This window comes from Coregonus lavaretus, assembly GCF_964263955.1.
Source record: "Coregonus lavaretus genome assembly, contig: HAP1_SCAFFOLD_640, whole genome shotgun sequence".
NCBI lineage: Eukaryota > Metazoa > Chordata > Actinopteri > Salmoniformes > Salmonidae > Coregonus > Coregonus lavaretus.
Genome location: NW_028161204.1, coordinates 201,880 through 224,782, shown reverse-complemented (window position 1 = coordinate 224,782; position 22,903 = coordinate 201,880). Strand labels below are relative to the sequence as shown.

The 22,903-nt window shown below is 47.5% G+C and overlaps 1 protein-coding gene across 1 annotated transcript in view; it reads left to right on the top strand.

The window, feature by feature from the left end:
- The window catches only part of elp4 (elongator acetyltransferase complex subunit 4), an 88,055-nt gene that overhangs the window by 33,350 nt on the left and 31,802 nt on the right, over window positions 1-22,903 (top strand). The window contains exons 8-9 of the mRNA XM_084195561.1: window positions 2,664-2,772; window positions 7,096-7,202. Of these exons, the coding sequence (XP_084051687.1) occupies window positions 2,664-2,772; window positions 7,096-7,202 (216 nt within the window). The remainder of the gene's footprint in view (window positions 1-2,663; window positions 2,773-7,095; window positions 7,203-22,903) is intronic.

The following is a 22,903-nucleotide window of genomic DNA, read 5'->3' as shown; positions in this document are numbered from 1 at the left end:
ATGCACCTATGTCAATGCACTGGGGAAAGGATAACTGCATTGAAGCGGCTATAAATCGGCATTTGGTTTATTGATTGTGATATGTTGTCTGACGACCTTCAGGTAACTGCCAAAATAAAGGAAACACTTGAGTAAATGAGGAATGCAAAGTATATTGAAAGCAGGTGCTTCCACACAGGTGTGGTTCCTGAGTTAATTAAGCAAGTCACATCCTCCATGCTTAGGGTCATGTATAAAAATGCACAGTTGCCCATAACTATGGCTACCATGGCTAGAAGAAGAGATCTCAGTGACTTTGAAAGAGGGGTCTCAAAGGGAACATAGAGGGTTTAAAGGGTGTGAGTGTGTCTCTCTCTCTCTCTCTATGTCACCAGATCTTAACCCAAGTGAACACTTATGGGAGATTCTGGAGCGGTGCCTGAGACCGTGTTTTCCACCACCATCAAACAAAACACCAAATTATGGAATGTATTGTGGAAGAATGGTGTCACATCCCTCCAATAGACATCCGGACACTTGTAGAATCTATGCCATGGCGACTTGAAGCTGTTCTGGCGGCTCATGGTAGCCCAACGCCCTATTAAGACACTTTATGTTGGGGTTTCCTTTATTTTGGCAGTTACCTGTAGCCATCTTAAGATGAATGCACTAATGTAAATCATTCTGGATAAGCGCATTTTCTAAATGACAAAAAGGTAAATGAAGCGTTAGAGTTGTTGTCTGTCTTCAGTGGGTTGTTCAGGTGGGTTAGGGGAAGTACAATGATGGGATATGAACTCATTGTCCCATCGCTGGTTCTTAATGAGGTCAGAGCAGGTTAAAGCAGTTGAACTGAAATACCTCTGAGTCCTTTATCAATTATGGAAGGAAATCATGTGAGGCTGAGGTTGACACACCCAACATATCTTCAAGTCCACGGTTGTGTGTGTGTGTGTGTGTGTGTGTGTGTGTGAGAGATCCCATTTTTCTTGTGTGTGTTCACTGTGGATGCAAATCATTTGGGTTTGGACATTGTGTGGGTGCATGTGTCTAGTTTTTTGTCATTCACACAGGGATTGTGTTCATTCAGTTGGCCATCCTAAAATCACAGACCACACACTCCCTACTGGTGGCCCACCCATCTAAACAGTACCACTAAAATGTGTGCTAAATAATTTCGCTCAGCCAAACTCTTACCCCGGGTTTAAATTCTGTGAATGACTGACCTCAGCTAGCCTCTAAGTGCTCAGAGGCCTGACTGGGGGGACATGCATACTTTAAAAGGAGAAAAAGACAGGAAGGCATGAAAAGTGCATCAAGTGGTGGCAGGCAGCCAACACAGAGAGGAGGATGTTCATGAATTAAGAGGCTGAGAAGATGAATAATAGAAGACTCCCTGCGTCCCTCTCTCCCTCTCTTCCTCTCTCCCTGCATCCCTCTCTTCCTCTCTTCCTCTCTCCCTCTCTCCCTGCGTCCCTCTCTCCCTCTCTCCCTCTCTCCCTGCATCCCTCTCTCCCTCTCTTCCTCTCTTCCTCTCTCCCTCTCTTCCTCTCTCCCTCTCTTCCTCTTCCTCGTTCTCTACTGTCACAACAGAGAGGACATCTGACCAGCAGGGGGAGCCCTCCTCCTCGAGCGATTCTCTCCCCTTCACCCCTTCAGTTGTGTGTGTGTGTGTGTGTGTTCTTGCGTGCATGCTGCGTGTGTGTTTGTCTTTGTGCATGAGTGTACATACACACGTCTCTATACGTGTTTATGTGGTACAGAGATATTATGCAGCATCTCTTCCTTGCTGCTGCTATTGTTTACCCCCCCACACCTTTCTCCATGTAACCTCAATAACTACCCCCCCACACCTTTCTCCATGTAACCTCAATAACTACCCCCCCACACCTTTCTCCATGTAACCTCAATAACTACCCCCCACACCTTTCTCCATGTAACCTCAATAACTACCCCCCACACCTTTCTCCATGTAACCTCAATAACTACCCCCCCACACCTTTCTCCATGTAACCTCAATAACTACCCCCCCACACCTTTCTCCATGTAACCTCAATAACTACCCCCCCACACCTTTCTCCATGTAACCTCAATAACTACCCCCCCACACCTTTCTCCATGTAACCTCAATAACTACCCCCCCACACCTTTCTCCATGTAACCTCAATAACTACCCCCCCACACCTTTCTCCATGTAACCTCAATAACTACCCCCCCACACCTTTCTCCATGTATCCTCAATAACTACCCCCCACACCTTTCTCCATGTATCCTCAATAACTACCCCCCCACACCTTTCTCCATGTAACCTCAATAACTGCCCCCCCCACACCTTTCTCCATGCAACCTCAATAACTACCCCCCCACACCTTTCTCCATGTAACCTCAATAACTACCCCCCCACACCTTTCTCCATGTAACCTCAATAACTGCCCCCCCCACACCTTTCTCCATGCAACCTCAATAACTGCCCCCCCCCCCCTCCACACTCCACATTGCCCCTCTTCACCCTATCGGCAGGTAGTGGTGACCTGACGTCGGGTAATGATGACCTAATTTAATTTCAGCCCTGACGGCTTGCCAGGAGGTTTTCAATTACCTGTGATCACTCTCACCTCTGTCTCTTTTTCTCTCTCTCCCTCCATCTCTCTCTTTCTTTCTCTCCATCTCTCTCTCTCCTACAGAACAGAGCTCTGATGGGCAATATAACCAGGTTGTGTGACACGGCCATCGCTCTAGAGTCCTTCAGAGGCTCAGAGAGAGAGACCAACCCCCTGTACAAAGATTACCACGGTAAGACACACACACACACACACAGGGCCAGTACAAAAGGATGAGAGCTGTGTGTGTGTGTGATTGTGGAGGCAGGTCCGCTAGGCAGGCAGGCCTCTCACAGGGCAGCGCAGGCTGTCAGGGCCTGTTAGTGGGCTGCTGCTCAATCAGACGTGCTCCTCACTAGACAGGCCGGGGGGGATTCAGCTGCCACGCCGCACTCTCCCCCTCACCCCCCAGCAGAGCTCCTCTCTTCCCCCTCCCTCACCCGTTCTCCCTCCACACACATACAACCCCAGTCCCATATACCCCTGAGGCCTGGAGTAGAACAGAGTGGACTGGGGAATCAATATTATCACCATCACTCTCCATCTTTTTCTCTCTCCGTTCCTCTCTCCATAGATGGCATAGTCTGCTCTGAAATGGTGGCTGAGAGTCAGAGAGGGGGATGAGGCAGAGAGAGCCATGAGGGAGAGGAAGGAGAGGTTTTTTTCTCAGCTCTCTCCCTCCTTTTCGCCCTCTTTCCATTTCAGCCCTATCCATCCCCCTCTCTCTCTCTGCCTCTCGCTCGCTCTCCCTCCCTCATACACACATTCCCTCTCTCCATCACTCCCTCACACTCTCGCTCCCACACATAAAGGTCAGTTTAAGCGATGGAGGTATTTTTAGTCATGCCTCTCTCTTTCTCTCTTGCTCTTTTCCTCTGGTTTATTCCCCCTCTCCTCTTTTCCCCTGGTTTATTCCCCCTCTCCTCTTTTCCCCTTGTTTATTCCCCCTCTCCTCTTTTCCTCTGGTTTATTCCCCCTCTCCTCTTTTCCTCTGGTTTATTCCCCCTCTCCTATTTTCCCCTGGTTTATTCCCCCTCTCCTCTTTTCCCCTGGTTTATTCCCCCTCTCCTCTTTTCCCCTGGTTTATTCCCCCTCTCCTCTTTTCCCCTGGTTTATTCCCCCTCTCCTCTTTTCCCCTGGTTTATTCCCCCTCTCCTCTTTTCCCCTGGTTTATTCCCCCTCTCCTCTTTTCCTCTGGTTTATTCCCCCTCTCCTCTTTCCCCTGGTTTATTCCCCCTCTCCTCTTTTCCCCTGGTTTATTCCCCCTCTCCTCTTTTCCCCTGGTTTATTCCCCCTCTCCTCTTTTCCCCTGGTTTATTCCCCCTCTCCTCTTTTCCCCTGGTTTATTCCCCCTCTCCTCTTTTCCCCTGGTTTATTCCCCCTCTCCTCTTTTCCCCTGGTTTATTCCCCCTCTCCTCTTTTCCCCTGGTTTATTCCCCCTCTCCTCTTTTCCCCTGGTTTATTCCCCCTCTCCTCTTTTCCCCTGGTTTATTCCCCCTCTCCTCTTTTCCCCTGGTTTATTCCCCCTCTCCTCTTTTCCCCTGGTTTATTCCCCCTCTCCTCTTTTCCCCTGGTTTATTCCCCCTCTCCCCGTTTCCCCTGGTTTATTCCCCCTCTCCTCGTTTCCTCTGGTTTATTCCCCCTCTCCTCTTTTCCCCTGGTTTATTCCCCCTCTCCTCTTTTCCCCTGGTTTATTCCCCCTCTCCTCGTTTCCCCTGGTTTATTCCCCCTCTCCTCGTTTCCCCTGGTTTATTCCCCCTCTCCTCTTTTCCCCTGGTTTATTCCCCCTCTCCTCTTTTCCCCTGGTTTATTCACCCTCTCCTCTTTTCCCCTGGTTTATTCCCCCTCTCCTCGTTTCCTCTGGTTTATTCCCCCTCTCCTCTTTTCCCCTGGTTTATTCCCCCTCTCCTCTTTTCCCCTGGTTTATTCCCCCTCTCCTCTTTTCCCCTGGTTTATTCCCCCTCTCCTCTTTTCCCCTGGTTTATTCCCCCTCTCCTCTTTTCCCCTGGTTTATTCCCCCTCTCCTCTTTTCCCCTGGTTTATTCCCCCCTCCTCTTTTCCCCTGGTTTATTCCCCCTCTCCTCGTTTCCCCTGGTTTATTCCCCCTCTCCTCCTTTCCTCTCAATCCGGTTAGTCAACCCTAGTTGAGACAGATGAAGAGTGAAGTCATTAAATGCCATGTTTTAGTTTCTCCTCTAACACCATGTTTTATTTACATGCTAACACGTCCCACGTCCCTAACCTACCCCTCTGTCCCAGTGCAGGCAGTCGGGGACTGACCGTCCCACGTCCCTAACCTATCCCTCTGTCCCTCTGTCCCAGTGCAGGCAGTCGGGGACTGACCGCCCCACGTCCCTAACCTATCCCTCTGTCCCAGTGCAGGCAGTCGGGGACTGACCGTCCCACGTCCCTAACCTATCCCTCTGTCCCAGTGCAGGCAGTCGGGGACTGACCGTCCCACGTCCCTAACCTATCCCTCTGTCCCAGTGCAGGCAGTCGGGGACTGACCGTCCCACGTCCCTAACCTATCCCTCTATCCCTCTGTCCCAGTGCAGGCAGTCGGGGACTGACCGTCCCACGTCCCTAACCTATCCCTCTGTCCCTCTGTCCCAGTGTAGGCAGTCGGGGACTGACCGTCCCACGTCCCTAACCTATCCCTCTGTCCCAGTGCAGGCAGTCGGGGACTGACCGTCCCACGTCCCTAACCTATCCCTCTGTCCCTCTGTCCCAGTGTAGGCAGTCGGGGACTGACCGTCCCACGTCCCTAACCTATCCCTCTGTCCCAGTGCAGGCAGTCGGGGACTGACCGTCCCACGTCCCTAACCTATCCCTCTGTCCCTCTGTCCCAGTGCAGGCAGTCGGGGACTGACCGTCCCACGTCCCTAACCTATCCCTCTGTCCCAGTGCAGGCAGTCGGGGACTGACCGTCCCACGTCCCTAACCTACCCCTCTGTCCCTCTGTCCCAGTGCAGGCAGTCGGAGACTGACCGTCCCACGTCCCTAACCTATCCCTCTGTCCCAGTGCAGGCAGTCGGGGACTGACCGTCCCACGTCCCTAACCTATCCCTCTGTCCCAGTGCAGGCAGTCGGGGACTGACCATCCCACGTCCCTAACCTATCCCTCTGTCCCTCTGTCCCAGTGCAGGCAGTCGGGGACTGACCGTCCTACGTCCCTAACCTATCCCTCTGTCCCAGTGCAGGCAGTCGGGGACTGACCGTCCCACGTCCCTAACCTACCCCTCTGTCCCTCTGTCCCAGTGCAGGCAGTCGGGGACTGACCGTCCCACGTCCCTAACCTATCCCTCTGTCCCAGTGCACGCAGTCGGGGACTGACCGGCATTGTTGTTGTTTTGCTTTGTGTTCACCAACCGCACAATAATACGTTTCAATATAATACACATCTGAGGAATTGAATCTCTCTTTTAGAAAGATGTTGATCTGATATGTAACTATACTGGCATTATTTGACCTAGAACTAAATATACATCCTCAGTTTAAGAATTTGCAAATGTGTGTTCATCATTGTGTGTGTGTGTGTGTGTGCGTTTGTAGCAGCAGTTCAGGGCTGCTCAAAGCATGCTGGGATGCCTGTCACAGCGAATCAGGCGATAGGAAATCACCCAAGTGCACGGAGGAGAGAACTCACCATCCCCCTCTCTTTCTCCATCTATTCCCCCCCCCCCCCCCTCTCTCTCTCTCTCTTGCTCTCATTCTATCCTACTCTCCTTTTGTACCATCCCTGCCTCTACTTTCCAGTTTTATGAAAATGTCACTTTACGGAGGGAGGGAGAATCTCTTAGGGTCTCTTCCTATGAAAAGTGAACCTATTTATTCCCCTTGCCCACCACCCCTCCCATCTACAACAGCTCTCCCCCCCTTATGTATAGCAAGCCCTACAACACACACACACAGTCATTCCAGCCTCTCCAGTCTTCCTTCCTGAAATAAGAACTCAATTAGTTTGTCCCCTGGAATAGAAGTCCCTGTTTATCTTGTTCTGCCTCATTACTTGAGTATAATCACAACATTTTGCCTGAGTGCTTCAAGTGCTGAATCTTGCAGCTCCTGATTGGGAGGGAGGATAGAGGGAGCGAGGGAGAAAGGAGAGGGAAATATGGAGGGCGAAGGAAGAGCGCTGAGGGACTTTTTGCTAATGTGTAGTTGACCTGTCTCCTGAGCTCCCTAATAATAGGAGGTCTATGAGGGCCTGGAACATAACTGGCATTTACAACTCCTTTGGTGCATGAGGGGTGCATCTTAATAGTCTATAGTGACTTCCTCTTCCCATGTCCACTCCTTCATCTGCTCTGATCTGAAAATATAAGATAGGTTTAAGCAAGGTGGTGGATGCCTTCCAGGTATAACCTGTTCACAATCCACTTTGTTTCCACATCAGTGCAGAGGAAGTAAAGGAGACAATTAGAGGAAGCCACTTTGACTATTGAGATGCACCCATGGATGATGTGTACTTTGTCCTTCATCCAAATTGGTTTCTCTCTGTCCTCCTTTCTCCCAGGTCTGCTAGATGTGCGCCAGGTGCCCTATCTGAACTGCCTGGTGTGTGATCTGCCCGACAACAAGGACCTGGCCTTCAAACTCAAGAGGAAGCAGTTCACCATTGAGGTAGGCCTCTGTCGCCACGACAACCCGCTGGAGCATGAGGTTACGTAATCTAGCAAACAAACAAGTGTCATATCCTGTTATCTTTTCACACGCTTTCTCTCATACTGTTTAAAACAATCTCTCTCTTTCACTCTCTCTCTTTCTCTTTCTAATATACACATTCAGGCACATACTCCCACACGCAGAGAAAAAGCACATTATCTCAACAGCCAACGTATCATATTATAATTTAATGAAAGCGTTAACTTATTACAGATCTCCATTGAGAACAGAAGTAATGATTTATTTAAAACCTTTTGCATTTCATTTCTTCTGCATTCTTCCTGTTCACAGCATGGCTCACATTAAGTGCTGATGGTTATTATGGATTGTCTCTGGCGTTAGCCTCACTTCACTAGCCTCTGTTAACTTTCTCCAGCTATCGGTTGGCAATGAGAAAGGTGAAACTATTGATTATACACCTGTGTTGTCACACCTACCTCCGAGCAACTTCAAAGGTACCAGAGCGAGAGCAGGAACAGCTCATGAACAGGAGATGAGGAAAGACTATTGTGTTCTGGAGTACTTGAGTTACTATGGAACTTTATCATGCCCCTATGACACCTACTTCCTGTTATTGTTGAGTACTTTTGTTACTATATACCTTTATCCCACCCCTATGACACCTACTTCCTGTTATTGTTGAGTACTTCAGTTACTATAGAATGGACTGTGTAGATAGTGCAGTGCATATGCTTGTTCCTCTGATGAGATAGTTATACCATGGTCTGGCAGGTTTTAAGTTAAATCTTGGGGCTCTGTTTCGACATGGGTACACACCACACCACTGGTACTAGACTGACCAAGTAGAAAATCTGTCATTTTCAGTCTCTATTGTAGACTGAACTCTCCTGGGATTAGAGGTTTGACTATGCTAATTCAACCCCCAACGGCCCCTCCCTGACCCTCTGGCCTCTTTAGCCAGCCACTCCATTAAGGGCCCTCATTGTCTGTCTCCCTCCTCTCTTTACTCCCTCCGCAGACCCCCCCCCCCCCCCCCCCCCCCCCAATCCAACTCCTTGAGTGCAGCTGCCCTCCCCTCTTACCCTTACCCTTATCCTGCACACACACACACACACACATTCACTCTCCCTCACTGTAATCCATCACTCAGTGGCTCTTCTCTCCAGATGAAGGGCCCCTCCTCTGTCAGACTCATCATTGGCCCTCATTACTGTATCATTACCTTATTATTAACTTATCATACTCTGGCCTTGTAGTTGTTAATCAGGGACTTATTGTCTCTGGTAGGAGGAGAGGAGGGTGGGAGAGGGAGAGGAGAGAGAGAGGAGAGAGGGAGGAGAGAGGGGGAGAGGAGAGAGAGAGGGAGGAGAGAGGGAGAGGAGAGAGAGGGAGAGAGGGAGAGGAGGGACTTCCACTCTTCATACTCACCTTTTATCACCCCTCTCACCCTTCTTCCCCCTCTCTCCTCTTTCTCACCCTCTTCTCCCCTCTCTCACCCTCTCTTCTCCCCTCGCTCACCCTCTCTTCCCCTCTCTCTTCATCCCTCTCACCCTCTCTCTTCCCCTCTCTCCTCCCCTCTCTCACCCTCTCTCCTCCCCTCTCTCACCCTCTCTTCCCCCTCTCCAACCCTCTATACACCCCCCCCCCCTCCTCCCTTTCCTCCTCTTCTGTCCTCCCCTCTGAAAAGCCCTCTCCAGTGTAGATTTATAAGGTCCATAAAAGTCAAGGTGGTTATCCTGAACAGCCTTTTAATTCCCCTCCTTAGTGGAGCTATATGGCTGCTGGGCTGAGCTCCTCCCTGAGCGTCGGTGGGCCTGGGTGATGTTCTACTGCTGCATGCTGTCTGTGAGGGACAGGCTTTGTGTGGTTGTCTTGGGAATGACAGGCAGCACTCGTAATAAAAGTAAGACATGGAATAGAAAAGAGAGGGAGAGGAAAGAGGTCAAGTCAATATGAAATGCCAATCAAATACCCTGGTGGTGCTCAGTATTGTGTGTGTGTGTGTGTGAAGGGTATTTCCAGAGAATATCTCACACCACATCACCAGACCCATCAAACAGATCAAAGATCAGCCATTGTATCCCATTGTTACATAATTCTCTTGACTCTCTCGATGCTGTGATTGGCTCGTGACTGTTAGCGCCTGACATTCTGGGTAATGCGTGGTGGGGGTGCCATTTCTGCTGAGTCACTGCCTCACCCCAGGTGTGTGTTTACCTTTGCGTTCCGTCTGCGTGTCCCGGCGTGGCTGTGACCCATTGGACAACTGTCCCAGAGGGATGTTGATTGGCATGTGAGATAGCGATCAGATTCCCTCCCAGCCCTGTGTGTGACGTTCCACACCAAGCCAACTAATCACTCCACTTCTACTCTAACCACAGGACACGTCCGCCCCGGGCGGCAGCCAACACTGTATGACTGGCACTCTTTCTCTACCTCTACCTGCATCTCTGGCTCTCTCTCCCTCCGTTGCTCTCCTTCTCTAACTTCAACTATTCATCTGTCCATCTCTCCCTCCATCGCTCTCCTTCTCTACCTTCAACTATTCATCTGTCCATCTCTCCCTCCGTTGCTCTCCTTCTCTACCTTCAACTATTCATCTGTCCATCGCTCTCCTTCTCTACCTTCAACTATTCATCTGTCTATCTCTCTGGTGGTGTATCTCTCTCATGCTGACAGCTCTGACAGGTGATTGACAGCTCTAGATCAGACAGGATAGCAGCAGCGACACGTCATAACGACCTCACAAAGCAAAGGAGCTCTGAGTAACGCTAGAAACCGCAGTTCGAAACCTCAGTTTGACTCACGTTTCAACCATCTACCGCTTCAGGAACGCGTAAATGGCTTTAATGTTCACACAGAGAGATAGAGTACACCACCATGCCAAACAATTATCCCTTTTATACCAAGACAAAATCCTGCAGTCTTTACCATACCGTCGTCTTTATATGAGTGGACCTGCTAACCTCTGTGACTGGGCCTATTTGTCCAGTACTTCCTATACCCTATGTAGTGTTGGGATCAATTGCATTTCAATTCAGTCAGTTCAGGAAGTAAACTGGATTTTAGTTTACTACCTAAATTGACTGAAATGAAAAGGAATTGACTCCCAAACCAGATGTCTACCCAATAGTTTTTTACCCTGTATGAACTGAAACATAGACCCCTAGTCTGGACAGACTGACAGACACTCGTTGTCATGGTGGTTTGACAGGTTCGGTGAAAAGGTTACCATGGCTACCATTGTAGTCCCGAAGAGTTCAGGTGGCGGTTGACGAACAGTCATTACCCACAATGCCTTAGGGCAGAATTAACCCATGTCTGAGCAGGTAGATGGCTAGGTGTTAAGACCAGATAACACACACTCACAGGGATACACACACACACACACACACACACTTGTGGTGTGACACGTAGATACATATTTACACACTGACACAGACAAGCACACACCTTCAAATAGTGTGCATTCTCAGTCACACTTTACTCATACTAGACACACACAGTCACACACTTGTTTCACAATGCAGGCTACTCACCTCACCTGACGAAGCTCTGTAGAATGTGAGACTTACCCACTGATGTCCCCTTACCCTGCTGTGACCCCTCAGACTGACGGATAACCCCCCGGTGGGGTACTGGGGTGCCGTGGAGGGGTGAGAGGTCAGCGGTCAGCTATAGTATGAGACTGGGGGATGTGTGTTAAATTAGTCCCCTCTTAGAGAGGTGAGACAGGCAGGTCCTCTGTGACGTCTGACACACAGACTGTCTGTCTGTCAGCTAGGTGTGGAGGAGGAATCCTCTCTGTCTGTCTGTCAGCTAGGTGTGGAGGAGGAATCCTCTCTGTCTGTCTGTCAGCTAGGTGTGGAGGAGGAATCCTCTCTGTCTGTCTGTCAGCTAGGTGTGGAGGAGGAATCCTCTCTGTCTGTCTGTCAGCTAGGTGTGGAGGAGGAATCCTCTCTGTCTGTCTGTCAGCTAGGTGTGGAGGAGGAATCCTCTCTGTCTGTCTGTCAGCTAGGTGTGGAGGAGGAATCCTCTCTGTCTGTCTGTCAGCTAGGTGTGGAGGAGGAATCCTCTCTGTCTGTCTGTCAGCTAGGTGTGGAGGAGGAATCCTCTCTGTCTGTCTGTCAGCTAGGTGTGGAGGAGGAATCCTCTCTGTCTGTCTGTCAGCTAGGTGTGGAGGAGGAATCCTCTCTGTCTGTCTGTCAGCTAGGTGTGGAGGAGGAATCCTCTCTGTCTGTCTGTCAGCTAGGTGTGGAGGAGGAATCCTCTCTGTCTGTCTGTCAGCTAGGTGTGGAGGAGGAATCCTCTCTGTCTGTCTGTCTGTCTGTCAGCTAGGTGTGGAGGAGGAATCCTGACGCGTGTGTTGCCTCTAGGTTAGCCCTGACCGCTTTAGACTATAGTAGTGGAAGAGGGTTTTTTAGTTTTAGTTTGGTTGTTTTCCAGCTCATCTTTTGAGGACTAAAGAAGGAAGTGAGAGAGAGGAGGAGCGGGGGACAAGAGAGGGGGAGATAAAGGAGAAATACAAGTTGAGAAGGAAGAGGATGAAAGGGAAAGTGGAGGAAGAAGATGTGGGTTAATGGAAGACGAGAGCAGAGTACAGAAAGGGATGAGGAGTGCTAAGTGGAGTGGTGATGAGAGGAAGCTGAAGATGAGACGAAGGATCCCAGAGGGGAAGAGTAGGCTAATGTCCCATGACTTGCCCTCAAAACGTCTTCAAGACAACGCCTTATTTGTCTACCCCTCACCAGAGTCTGTGAGCGGAATTGAGCGGTCGGAAATCCCGCTCCGGCGCTCCATGTCCTATCCAACCGCTCCACTAAAAACCGCTCCTTACTCACAGGAAACAAAACTGCCGCTCCAAATTTGCTCCGTTCATTAAAATCACAATTTAACCAACACCCATCTATTTTTGTGACTACCTGGACATACCGTTTGGTTTTGAAGTATTGAAACCAAACCATATGATTTGAATGAAAAGTATTTTAATAAACAACAGCAAAAGGTGACTGTAAGAAGCACTCATCATTTCAAATAGGCTACATGTCATATTAAACAGCATATAAACACTCTAAATAGGTCAGGAGCCAGACAGAGAGCCTAAGAAAGGCTTATTTATGCTAAATTATTTAAAGGCTATAGCCTACAAAGAAAAACATTTTGAAGCATTTGCCAGTGCGACACACTAGACTGGCAGGGACATTAAGCTCTCAGCATTTAAACAACATTTTGTTGTATTCAATCATTATAGTCTATAAATCTATAAAACTTCAAATTAAATATCAATTAAGGAAAACAATTCTTATTAGGATCAGTCTGCAGTGCCATTGAATTCATTTTTAGAAACAGGAGTTTGGCCAGAGTCTGTGGCTTCAGGATCATGTGATGGTGACTGGAGAGCAGGTCTGCAGCGGAGAATACCCTCTCCACGCTTGCAGAGTCACTGGGGGTGCTAAACACCCTTCGGGCTACTCTTGCCAGGCTGGGCAGGATGCGTAGTTGTTTTTACATTTTTCTGTAGGTAGCCCTAAAGGATTTTAGGTAAAATAACCCTATCAAAACGGAAAGCTCCTTGAAAGAGGTAATATGCCAGGCCTATTGGCCCAAAATCAATGATGGCCTATTGTATAGATAATAGAACGAAAATGAACGAAACTTTTAAGAGATCTGTTTTTTTGTTTAAAAATACTTTGCTACAATGACACACTTAGCTAGCTACCCACCTCATTCCTTTCTGTTAGCATGTGTACGTGGTAAGTACACCTTCATGCTTTCGGGATACGTGTCTTTTCAGATTCCACAATGATTATTTAGTTGTGGACACCACATCACCGCCCTCCGTCTCTTGCTCTTGGTCCTCATGTTTGTAAGTCACCTTGATTTTTCACCTCTGTGTTTTATACATTTACATTTACATTTTAGTCATTTAGCATCAGTTTCTTTATGAAAATATTTAACGCACTCCATGACAGTAGCTAAAGCAAGGGGCTGTAGCAGCCCACAAGTAGCCTACAAATGCATTCTGGGCCGGGCATGCCCTGAGCTCGTGACGTGAGCGCTACTGGAGCGAAATTGGAGTGGCCGACATAGCCGGCGCTCAAACACCCTCCACACTCCAGTCAAATTGGGCACGCTCCGCTCCTTGCGCCGCTCCGCTCACATACTCTGCCCCCCACCCCTCTACCACAGCCCCCCTGTATAAGGCTGTGGGTGCCGAGGGAGGAGTGTTAATGGACCTATGTGAGGAGCGGAGCTGAGGGATGGGGAAGGAGAAGAGGGGGGGTCGGTTGAGGGGGGTGAGGTGGAAGCAGAGAGGAGCTGTTAAGTGATTTTGAGGTCAGGTCTAATTAAAATGAGGGCTCCTCAGAGGCACTAAACTGCCTGAGAGAGAGAGACAGACAACCACCAAAGTCCATAGTGTTAGTGAATGTTTGAGTTTGTTTGTGTTCCATGTCTGAATACCTGTCTGTGTATTTCTATGTCTGAGTTTGTGTGTTAGGTTATGCAGAGTAGTAGTAAAGCTCCCATTGAGGAGAGCTGAGCCTGATAGACTGTACTGTAAAACAGGGTCATTCAATATTAACTCCAATAGAGTTCACTCTGTACCACATTCACAGTAAATGTAGTCCAGCCAAGAGACGGGAAGTAAATTAAACACTAGCTAGGTTTCCATCCAATCGATGACAGATTTTCATGCAAATATTCTAAACTCTGCATAAAAACAATATGCGCATTTTCCCACCAGAGATGTTTCCATCAAATTGACTTGGGGCGGGTAAAAGGCTGTGCGTGATGACGTTGTGCACATCAAATGTACTTTTTCACTTAAGTTTTCATCTACTGATAAAATTTTTTAAAGTTCAATGCATTTCCATCGCATTTTGAACTCGACCGATAGTTGTGTCAGAAAAACTGTTGCTTTAAATAGCAAATGTACCCACTCTGGTCTTGGCACGAGCGCTCTGGCCAGCACATACAGTGCAGGTAGGTTAGTCTACATGATGAGATTATTCTGGATAATAGCGAGAATATTTGTATTTGTCAAACGGCAGTCAAGCATCGATGATCATGTCACCAGAATAAGACCCTTGATATTTATTGGAAAGGAGCATCAAGATCATCGTGCACTTATACCACCCTGTGAATATAATCTGTAGCCTAATAAACTGCATGGTTTCCCCGAGTTGTAATGGGAGGACCACACACCATATAATCGTGGTGTTTACTTCAATATGATGGTTATTATATCAATATTTACGCATAAAGGCGTTTCCACCGCCATTCCTCGCATAATTAATTTTACAGACACAAAATGATCCCACCATGTCGATTGAACAAATGATCTGTCTGCATTTTAAAAATTGTACCGAAACTTCCTGTCTCATCACAGCTGTCGTGATTTTTTTTTATACGGGATTACTTCACTCGCATAAAAACTGTGAAAATATTCCACATAAATAATTTATACTCTTCCTCGGAGAACACAGGCCGTGTCGTGTTTTGGGCGAGGTGTGTGTGTGTGTGTGTGTGTGTGTGTAGGTGAGTCCGTGGCACGCGATCAGACCCCTCAGCTGAACTCTTACCAATGGGGGAATATTCACAACATACATCCCCTCTGCTTTTATTATTCACTAGGTTTTTGTATACAGTATTCTGATATACACTACCAGTCAAAAGTTTGGACACACCTACACATTCAAGGGTTTTTCTTTATTTTTACTATTTTTACATTGTAGAATAATAATGAAGACATCAAATCTATGAAATAACACATGGAATCATGTGGTAACCAAAAAAGTGTTAAACAAATCAAAATATATTTGAGATATGAGATTCTTCAAATAGCCACCCTTTGCCTTGATGACAGCTTTGCACACTCTTGGCATTTTCTCAACCAGTTTCATGAGGTAGTCACCTGGAATGCATTTCAATTAACAGGTGTGCCTTAAAAGTTAATTTGTGGAATGTATTTCCTTCTTAATGCGTTTCAGCCAATCAGTTGTGTTGTGACAAGGTGGGGGGGTATACAGAAGATAACCCTATTTGGTAAAAGTCAAGTCCATATTATGGCAAGAACAGCTCAAATAAGCAAAAAGAAATGACAGTCCAACATTACTTTAAGACACGAAGGTCAGTCAATATGGATAATTTCAAGAACTTTGAAAGTTTCTTCAAGTGCAGTCGCAAAAACCATCAAGTGTTATATTGAAACTGGCTCTCATGAGGACCGCCACAGGATTGGAAGACCCAGAGTTACCTCTGCTGCAGAGGATAAGTTCATTAGAGTTACCAGCCTCACAAATTGCAGCCCAAATAAATGCTTCACAGAGTTCAAGTAACAGACACATCTCAACATCAACTGTTCAGAGGGGACTGTGTGAATCAGGCCTTCATGGTCGAATTGCTCTCAAAGAAACCACTACTAAATGACACCAATAAGAAGAAGAGACCTGCTTGGGCCAAGAGACATTAGACCGGTGGAAATGTGTCCTTTGGCCTGGAGTCCAATTTGGAGATTTTTGGTTTCAACCACCTTGTCTTTGTGAAACGCGGTGTGGGTCAACGGATGATCTCTGCATGTGTAGTTCCCACCGTAAAGCATGGAGGAGGAGGTGTTATGGTATGGGGGTTGTTTGCTGGTGACACTGTCTGTGATGTATTTAGAATTGAAGGCACACTTAACCAGCATGGCTACCACAGCATTCTGCAGCGATACGCCATCCCATCTGGTTTGGGCTTAGTGGGACTATCATTTGTTTTTCAACAGGACAATGACCCAACACACCTCCAGGCTGTGTAAGGGCTATTTTACCAAGAAAGAGAGTGATGGAGTGTTGCATCAGATGACCTGGCCTCCACAATCCCCCGACCTCAACCCAATTGATATGGTTTGGGATGAGTCGGACGGTAGAGTGAAGGAAAAGCAGCCAACAAGTGCTCAGCATATGTGGGAACTGCCAAGAGTGTGCAAAGCTGTCATCAAGGCAACGGGTGGCTATTTGAAGAATCAAAAAAATATTTGTATTTGTTTAACACTTTTTTGGTTACTACATGATTCCATATGTGTTAATTCATAGTTTTGATGTCTTCACTATTATTCTACAATGTAGAAAATAGTAAAAAATAAAGAAAAACCCTTGAATGAGTAGGTGTCCAAACTTTTGACTGGTACTGTATAAAAGGTTTTTATATACAGTATTCTGCCAGTGTGTTTGCATGAGAGAGACTGTTCCTTACAGGGTTTAAGTAAGACTGTGTAAGAGTGTCTGTGTACAGTAGCTGTGTGTGTGTGTGTGTGTGTGTGCGTGCGTGCGCAAAAATGTGTGTGTGTGCAAGAATGTGTGTGTGTGCGTGCGTGCGTATACATGTAACACTCCCTGAGTAGCATGTAAATTGTCTGCTGACTAGGACAGTAAGGTGAAATGGCCATCAGCTCTAAGTCCCCTGCTAAGTGGACGACTCTTTGGAATCCCAACGTTCCAGGAAGTCAGTATGGCTGGAGGGCTCTAATTGGCCAAAAAACACATTAGATTATGGATATATGGATTATGGATAGACTGATGGGGGGGGGGGGTTGTTGATCATGTCAGGGAAAAGGTTGAAGTTTAGAGGTCAGAGATGACACTGGGTGAAACACAACTCTTTTATCCACTTCACTTACTGTCTTCCACCGACAAGGGAGCAACAGTATTAGTGTTTGTAGTAGTTGTAGTCTAGACCAGTCACAACTCCAGAAAGAGGATGAGACCGGAACGTTGCCAGACGAGCTGCCCTACATCCAGCATCCATCAACACAAAACAAACTTCTCACGAGCAGCAGATATGAAAACAAGATGGTGGGATAATAACCTGGTAAGACGTATGTGCTCCCCTCCTGCCAGACAGTGTAAGGCTGCGGTCCGGCTCCCCTCCTGCCAGACAGTGTAAGGCTGCGGTCCGCCTCCCCTCCTGCCAGACAGTGTAAGGCTGCGGTCCGCCTGAGCTGGCCCTGGAAGTGAAGCTGTTTCAGTGGTGAGCAGTGAACCCTTAACAGGGCGCGTGTAGCGCTCAACATCCATTACATTACACTGGGCTAGCCCAGCCAGACTCAATTCAGACCAGATTAAACGATCATAGCGAGGGGTGGTTGGTTGATTTGGGGGGGGGGGGGGGGGTGGTATAGTGTGTGTGGTGCTGGGAGACAGGGGGTGAGGCTAGCATACAAACACCCACAAATTAGCATAATGGTAGTGACTCGGGTGCTACTGTATAACCCCGCGCTGTATAACCCCGCGGGTGCTTTTAGATTGTGTCTAAGTGTCCTTGGGATATGGAAAGTGTTATTACTATGGTCTAAGGCAGGGGTCTCCAACATTTTATAGCATGAGAGCTACTTCTTTTCTAGCTTTCAAAAGGCACATTCTTCTCTTCTCTCCCCTGCACTATGTTTTCTGCCAATATACCTGGCAAAATAACGGTTCATTATTTTTTTCCAAAAATTGTGTTTATTTTCCAGAATTATGTTTTCTCCGTTTAATTTTTCCTGGTTTTAGATATGTTTGGTTATTCACTTTCAAAATTACAATTGTTCATAGAGAAACAATGACATTGGATGTTCTGAGTCCATGTCAATGCTTAAGTCACATCTGAATACCTATTTTATTTTATGTCTGGAAGAAAATGGACACATGATTTTTTGGTGTAATTCCCTTTAATTGCGCCTCTGGCCCTTTAATTGCGCCTCTATAGAGTGAGGAATGTGCATCTAATGTGATGGTTCTGTACTGCTGCGGCTCATTTCATGGCAGAGTTTACTTACTCATGATATACTAAGCCTACTTTGCAGTTAACATTTAATTGAGAAGGTTTTGGGGGAAGTATTTCTGTCAAGATGGTTATCACATCAACCCTGGTCAATGGTCTGCTGGGTAACATGGTCTGTGTGCTGATCTTTGTAAGTCTTTTAGGGTATCTGGACTTCCAATGCAAAATATGAACAAACCCATGAATCCATCTACTACAACTGGAGGGGGTTACGGTGTCTTTGTTTTTAAGTTGTGCCAAATCAACAAGTTAGCGGAGAGAATGGAACTTGCCAAAAAGGTGACCCCCTCCTCCACCCCCGAGCCCGCCCCCCAAATAGTTTTCCAAATAGTAAAAAGGAGAAATTGTCATCATGGGCAAAAACGGCCGAAGTCGGAGCGGTTCAAAGGTGGAATGTTGATCTGGAGCAGGAGAGTCAAAGCCAGGAACCCTCTCCGCTTCTGCCCTAAAAATAACTTTCCCACACTCTCACAGCTCGGTGTCCTGGGGGGGTCAGGTGTGTGTGTGTGTGAATACAGAGGTGTCTGTTTATTTTGGTCGTATTCAGCCGGCAGGCAAAGATGTGGCTAAAATAACTAGTTTGGAACTGTCATAACAGAGCTTTGAGCCTGCTTGGTCTTTAGCTGACTCTGAAGGAGTGGAGGACAGTGTGACCCATCTCCTCAGCCAAAGGATAGCTGGACATGGATAGGCTAATGCCGGGAAGACACTACACCACTTTTAAAATCCTAACATCGCTGAGCCTCTCACATTAAACCACCGTCATTCCTGTTGTTTTATGTCTTTCCAACGTAGTGGTGGGCACACTAAATGACGTGGCACAGACGGGGGTCACACTAAATGATGTGGCACAGACGGGGGTCACACTAAATGACGTGGCACAGACGGGGGTCACACTACAAGATTCTTCAGTTGGTCGTGAGGATTCTCCATACCACGGCGTCTCGCTAAAACAATGTGATTAGATAGCTAGAACGAGCTGTGGCTCAAATCAGCCTCATAAACGTTTTCAGTCAGACGCTTGCCCATACAGAGTTGAAATATCTAGCCAATACATTTTTAATTGAATAACATTGCGTGTAAAGAGCTTGTCAGAGCTGTAACGATTTGACACTATGGCAAGTACAAACGCATACTAGTAGTAGTCATCGCTCCAGCTCGACAGTGCACATTCTGGGTGATGCGATACTCACTGGCTTCTTCTCTGGCGAGCTCTCATTGGCTATTGCTGATCACTGTTCTCAAAACTTGTCGTTGCACATCTCACACTACAAGAGCATTGCACATTTTGTGCCCATAAAATCAAACATGTTTGAAAATATTGGGACGTCTGGGACTGCTCAAGACGGGATCGGTAGCCCTCAGATTGCGTCTCTTGACCCGCTAACATTAAATGAGCGTCGTTGACTTCCGAGTATGCAACGACATTTTGTCTCCAATCTCAAAAATATGTCTGGGACAGCTAAATCAAGGCCAAAATCGTGTAGTGTACACCCGGCTTAACGCACTATTACCACAGTCAAATTGTGATTACTAGAGTAAAACTTTACCTCAGGAGATGTTGTGATTAGCTACTGTAAACATACAGTAATTATTATACTTCAATATAAACATGTATAGTTTTGATGAGACAATACAATGCATTCCATCCTGTATTGTATTGCATCCTCAATACCTCAGTACTATCTCTATCCAATGAGGCCCAGTCAGTACCACAATGTGCTGGCCTCATTGGCTAAAGAAACCCAACTGGGCCTTTGTTTCTTTCTTGACCAGGAAGAGAACTGAAAGAGACCACAGAGACATGGCTGTCTGCTTAATCATCATGACACTCTCTTAACCCCTACCAGGCTGAATACGCTTGGCTGTAGGAAGGTCTATTTAGAAAGACCGTCTCTTAACAACCTGAAGATGAGTTAGCTGTACAAAACAGTGCTCATTGAGTGTGATTGAACAGGCAAGACTGACTGTTGACCAGAATGTGTTAGTGGCTGTGAATTTTATGGCGGTCTGTGTCCCCGTCCCTCTCCGAGGTCACAGGTGGCCATTGAAAGGGCCAGAGCAGATGACGGGGGACAGTTAGGACACCACTAGATTAGCCCTGAATGGACTTTAATTACAGACACTATATTATTCAGATGGAATGGGACAGCCCCCCCAAACATCAAAAGGATAGTTTTTTTGGGGGGGGAGGGTTTGGTGGTTTGCGGAGTGGTGCAGTGATCTCCAATGTGTGTCCCTTAGACAAACTCTCCTTTTGTCCCACATGAGAGTGAGTGATGATGAGTGACAAGGATGTTAGTCCTAGGACGAGGGGAACACAACGTGCTGGAGGAGAGTACTGGAGCTCAAACAAATTAACAGCAGAACCAGTTCAGTAGAGTAGTGTGTATTTCCTGGCATAGTTTTATGATTCGTTCGTTGAATCATTCATAATGACGATGTCGTTTAGGAGTCAGGGAAAGAACAATCTGTAGTACATCTAGGCTGTGTGACATCACAGTATGACCTGATTGTCAGAGTAGAGTATTATTATGATAGCCTGAAATCCACAACCTGCTTTGTGTCTAGATTCCACTCCTTGTGTTATGCCATTGAGTGGAATGATGGGCTATTATGAGGCTGTGGCTCTAAAATGACTGTTTTCAACTTGTCAGGTAGAACAAGTAGTTGTTCCTCCTCTGTTGTATTGTTTGAGTGGAGGTGGATGGCTGGCACATAAAGCAGGAATATACAGCTGGATAATACAGCAGGAATATACACATGGAATATACAGCAGGAACATACAGTAGGAATATACAGCAGGAACATACAGCTGGAATATAAAGCAGGAATATACAGCTGGATAATACAGCAGGAATATACACATGGAATATACAGCAGGAGTATACAGCAGGAATATACAGCAGGAATATACAGCTGGAATATACAGAGGAAAGTGAATTATTAAAAATGGAAGACATGCTTGTCTTTTCTATTAATCATGGACTGAGTGTTAATCTTTCCCTCTTTCCATTTAGTGGTGACCCAAGAATCCACCTCGCAGGGATAGGATGACTGTGTAGGGAGGGTTGAACAGTGCATCTGTGTCTTTAGTACTCTGTTTGTGTGCATGTGTGATAGTGTACCACTGAGTTTAATAAGTAGGTGTGTCTCTAGGTTATGTTAGACCTACAATACAACAGTAATGCATTATCTAAGCCTCTTCTAACCTTCCCCACATTAAACTTTAATCATCAGAGCACTCTGTGTGGCTCTCGCTTACTGTTGGCAACACCCCTCCCAAACTCTCCTCCCCTCTCCCTCTTTACAACAGCAGAGAGAAACCACACACCTGTCCTTTACAACAGCAGAGAGAAACCACACACCTGTCCTTTTCTACATCTTCCACATTCTGCTTGCTCAGCCCTGCCACACACGTACACACTCTCACTGACTCACTCCTCCACACCAACCCTCTCGCTGCCCTCACACACAACCCTTCCATACTACTAACAATCGCTGAGGAGGGAGTGTTTGTGTGTTAGCGTGCGAGCCAGTCCCAGGAGGCGTGAGGGTTCTGAGGGCTGAGGATGGGCTCTGGATGGCAGTTAGCGAGGATCAAGCTTTTCATCCCTCCCTCCCCCTCCCTTTCTCTACATCCCTCCCTCCCCCTCCCTTTCTCTACATCCCTCCCTCCCCCTCCCTTTCTCTACATCCCTCCCTCCCCCTACATCCCTCCCCCCCTCCCCCCTTTCTCTACATCCCTCCCTCTCTCCCCCTCCCTTTCTCTACATCCCTCCCCCTACCTTTCTCTACATCCCTCCCTCCCTCCCTCCCACTACATCCCTCCCACCCTCCCCCCTTTCTCTACATCCCCCCCCTTTCTCTACATCCCTCCCACCCTCCCCCCTTTCTCTACATCCCTCCCTCTCTCCCCCTCCCTTTCTCTACATCCCTCCCTCCCTCCCCCTACATCCCTCCCACCCCCCCCCCTTTCTCTACACCCCCCCCCCCTTCTCTACATCCCTCCCTCTCTCCCCCTCCCTTTCTCTACATCCCTCCCTCCCTCCCCCTACATCCCTCCCACCCCCCCCCCCCTTTCTCTACATCCCTCCCACCCTCCCCCCCTTCTCTACACCCCCCCCCCCCCTTTCACTACATCCCTCCCTCTCTCCCCCTCCCTTTCTCTACATCCCTCCCTCCCCCCTCTCTTGGAGTGGCGGCGGTGATGGTAATGGTGGGTGACAGCTCACCTCTCCCTACCGTGCCAACAGGCCTCAGGGCAGCCAGACCGCCCCACACAAGCCCCAAGCCCCGGAAGGGTACCAACTTGGTACTACCAAGGTTACTTCATATCTTAGTCACAGGAGTCTTTAGATTTGTAAAAAAAAAAATGGGGGGGGTTCTTGAGACCTTTATTCAGGAGTGTGTGTGTGAGTGTTTTCACCATAGCTTCTCATCCACTTTGTACCCTGGTTCTGTAGTAGTTGTTTTGCTTCATCATCCTCTGTTTCCTGTTTCCTGACTATGGTGTGAAAACATCCCTGAGTGTCACATCTATTAAAGTCTTCATGTTTGGAGAGGACAACCATCTGATGTTTGGTGAGGACAACCATCTGATGTTTGGTGAGGACAACCATCTGATGTTTGGTGAGGACAACCATCTGATGTTTGGTGAGGACAACCATCTGATGTTTGGTAAGGACAACCATCTGATGTTTGGAGAGGACAGCCATCTAATGGCCTGATGTTTGGAGAGGACAGCCATCTAATGGCCTGATGTTTGGAGAGGACAGCCATCTAATGGCCTGATGTTTGGAGAGGACAGCCATCTAATGGCCTTACTTATCCAGAATGCTGCAGCCCGTCTGGTGTTCGACCTTCCCAAGTTCTCTCGTGTCACCCCGCTCCTC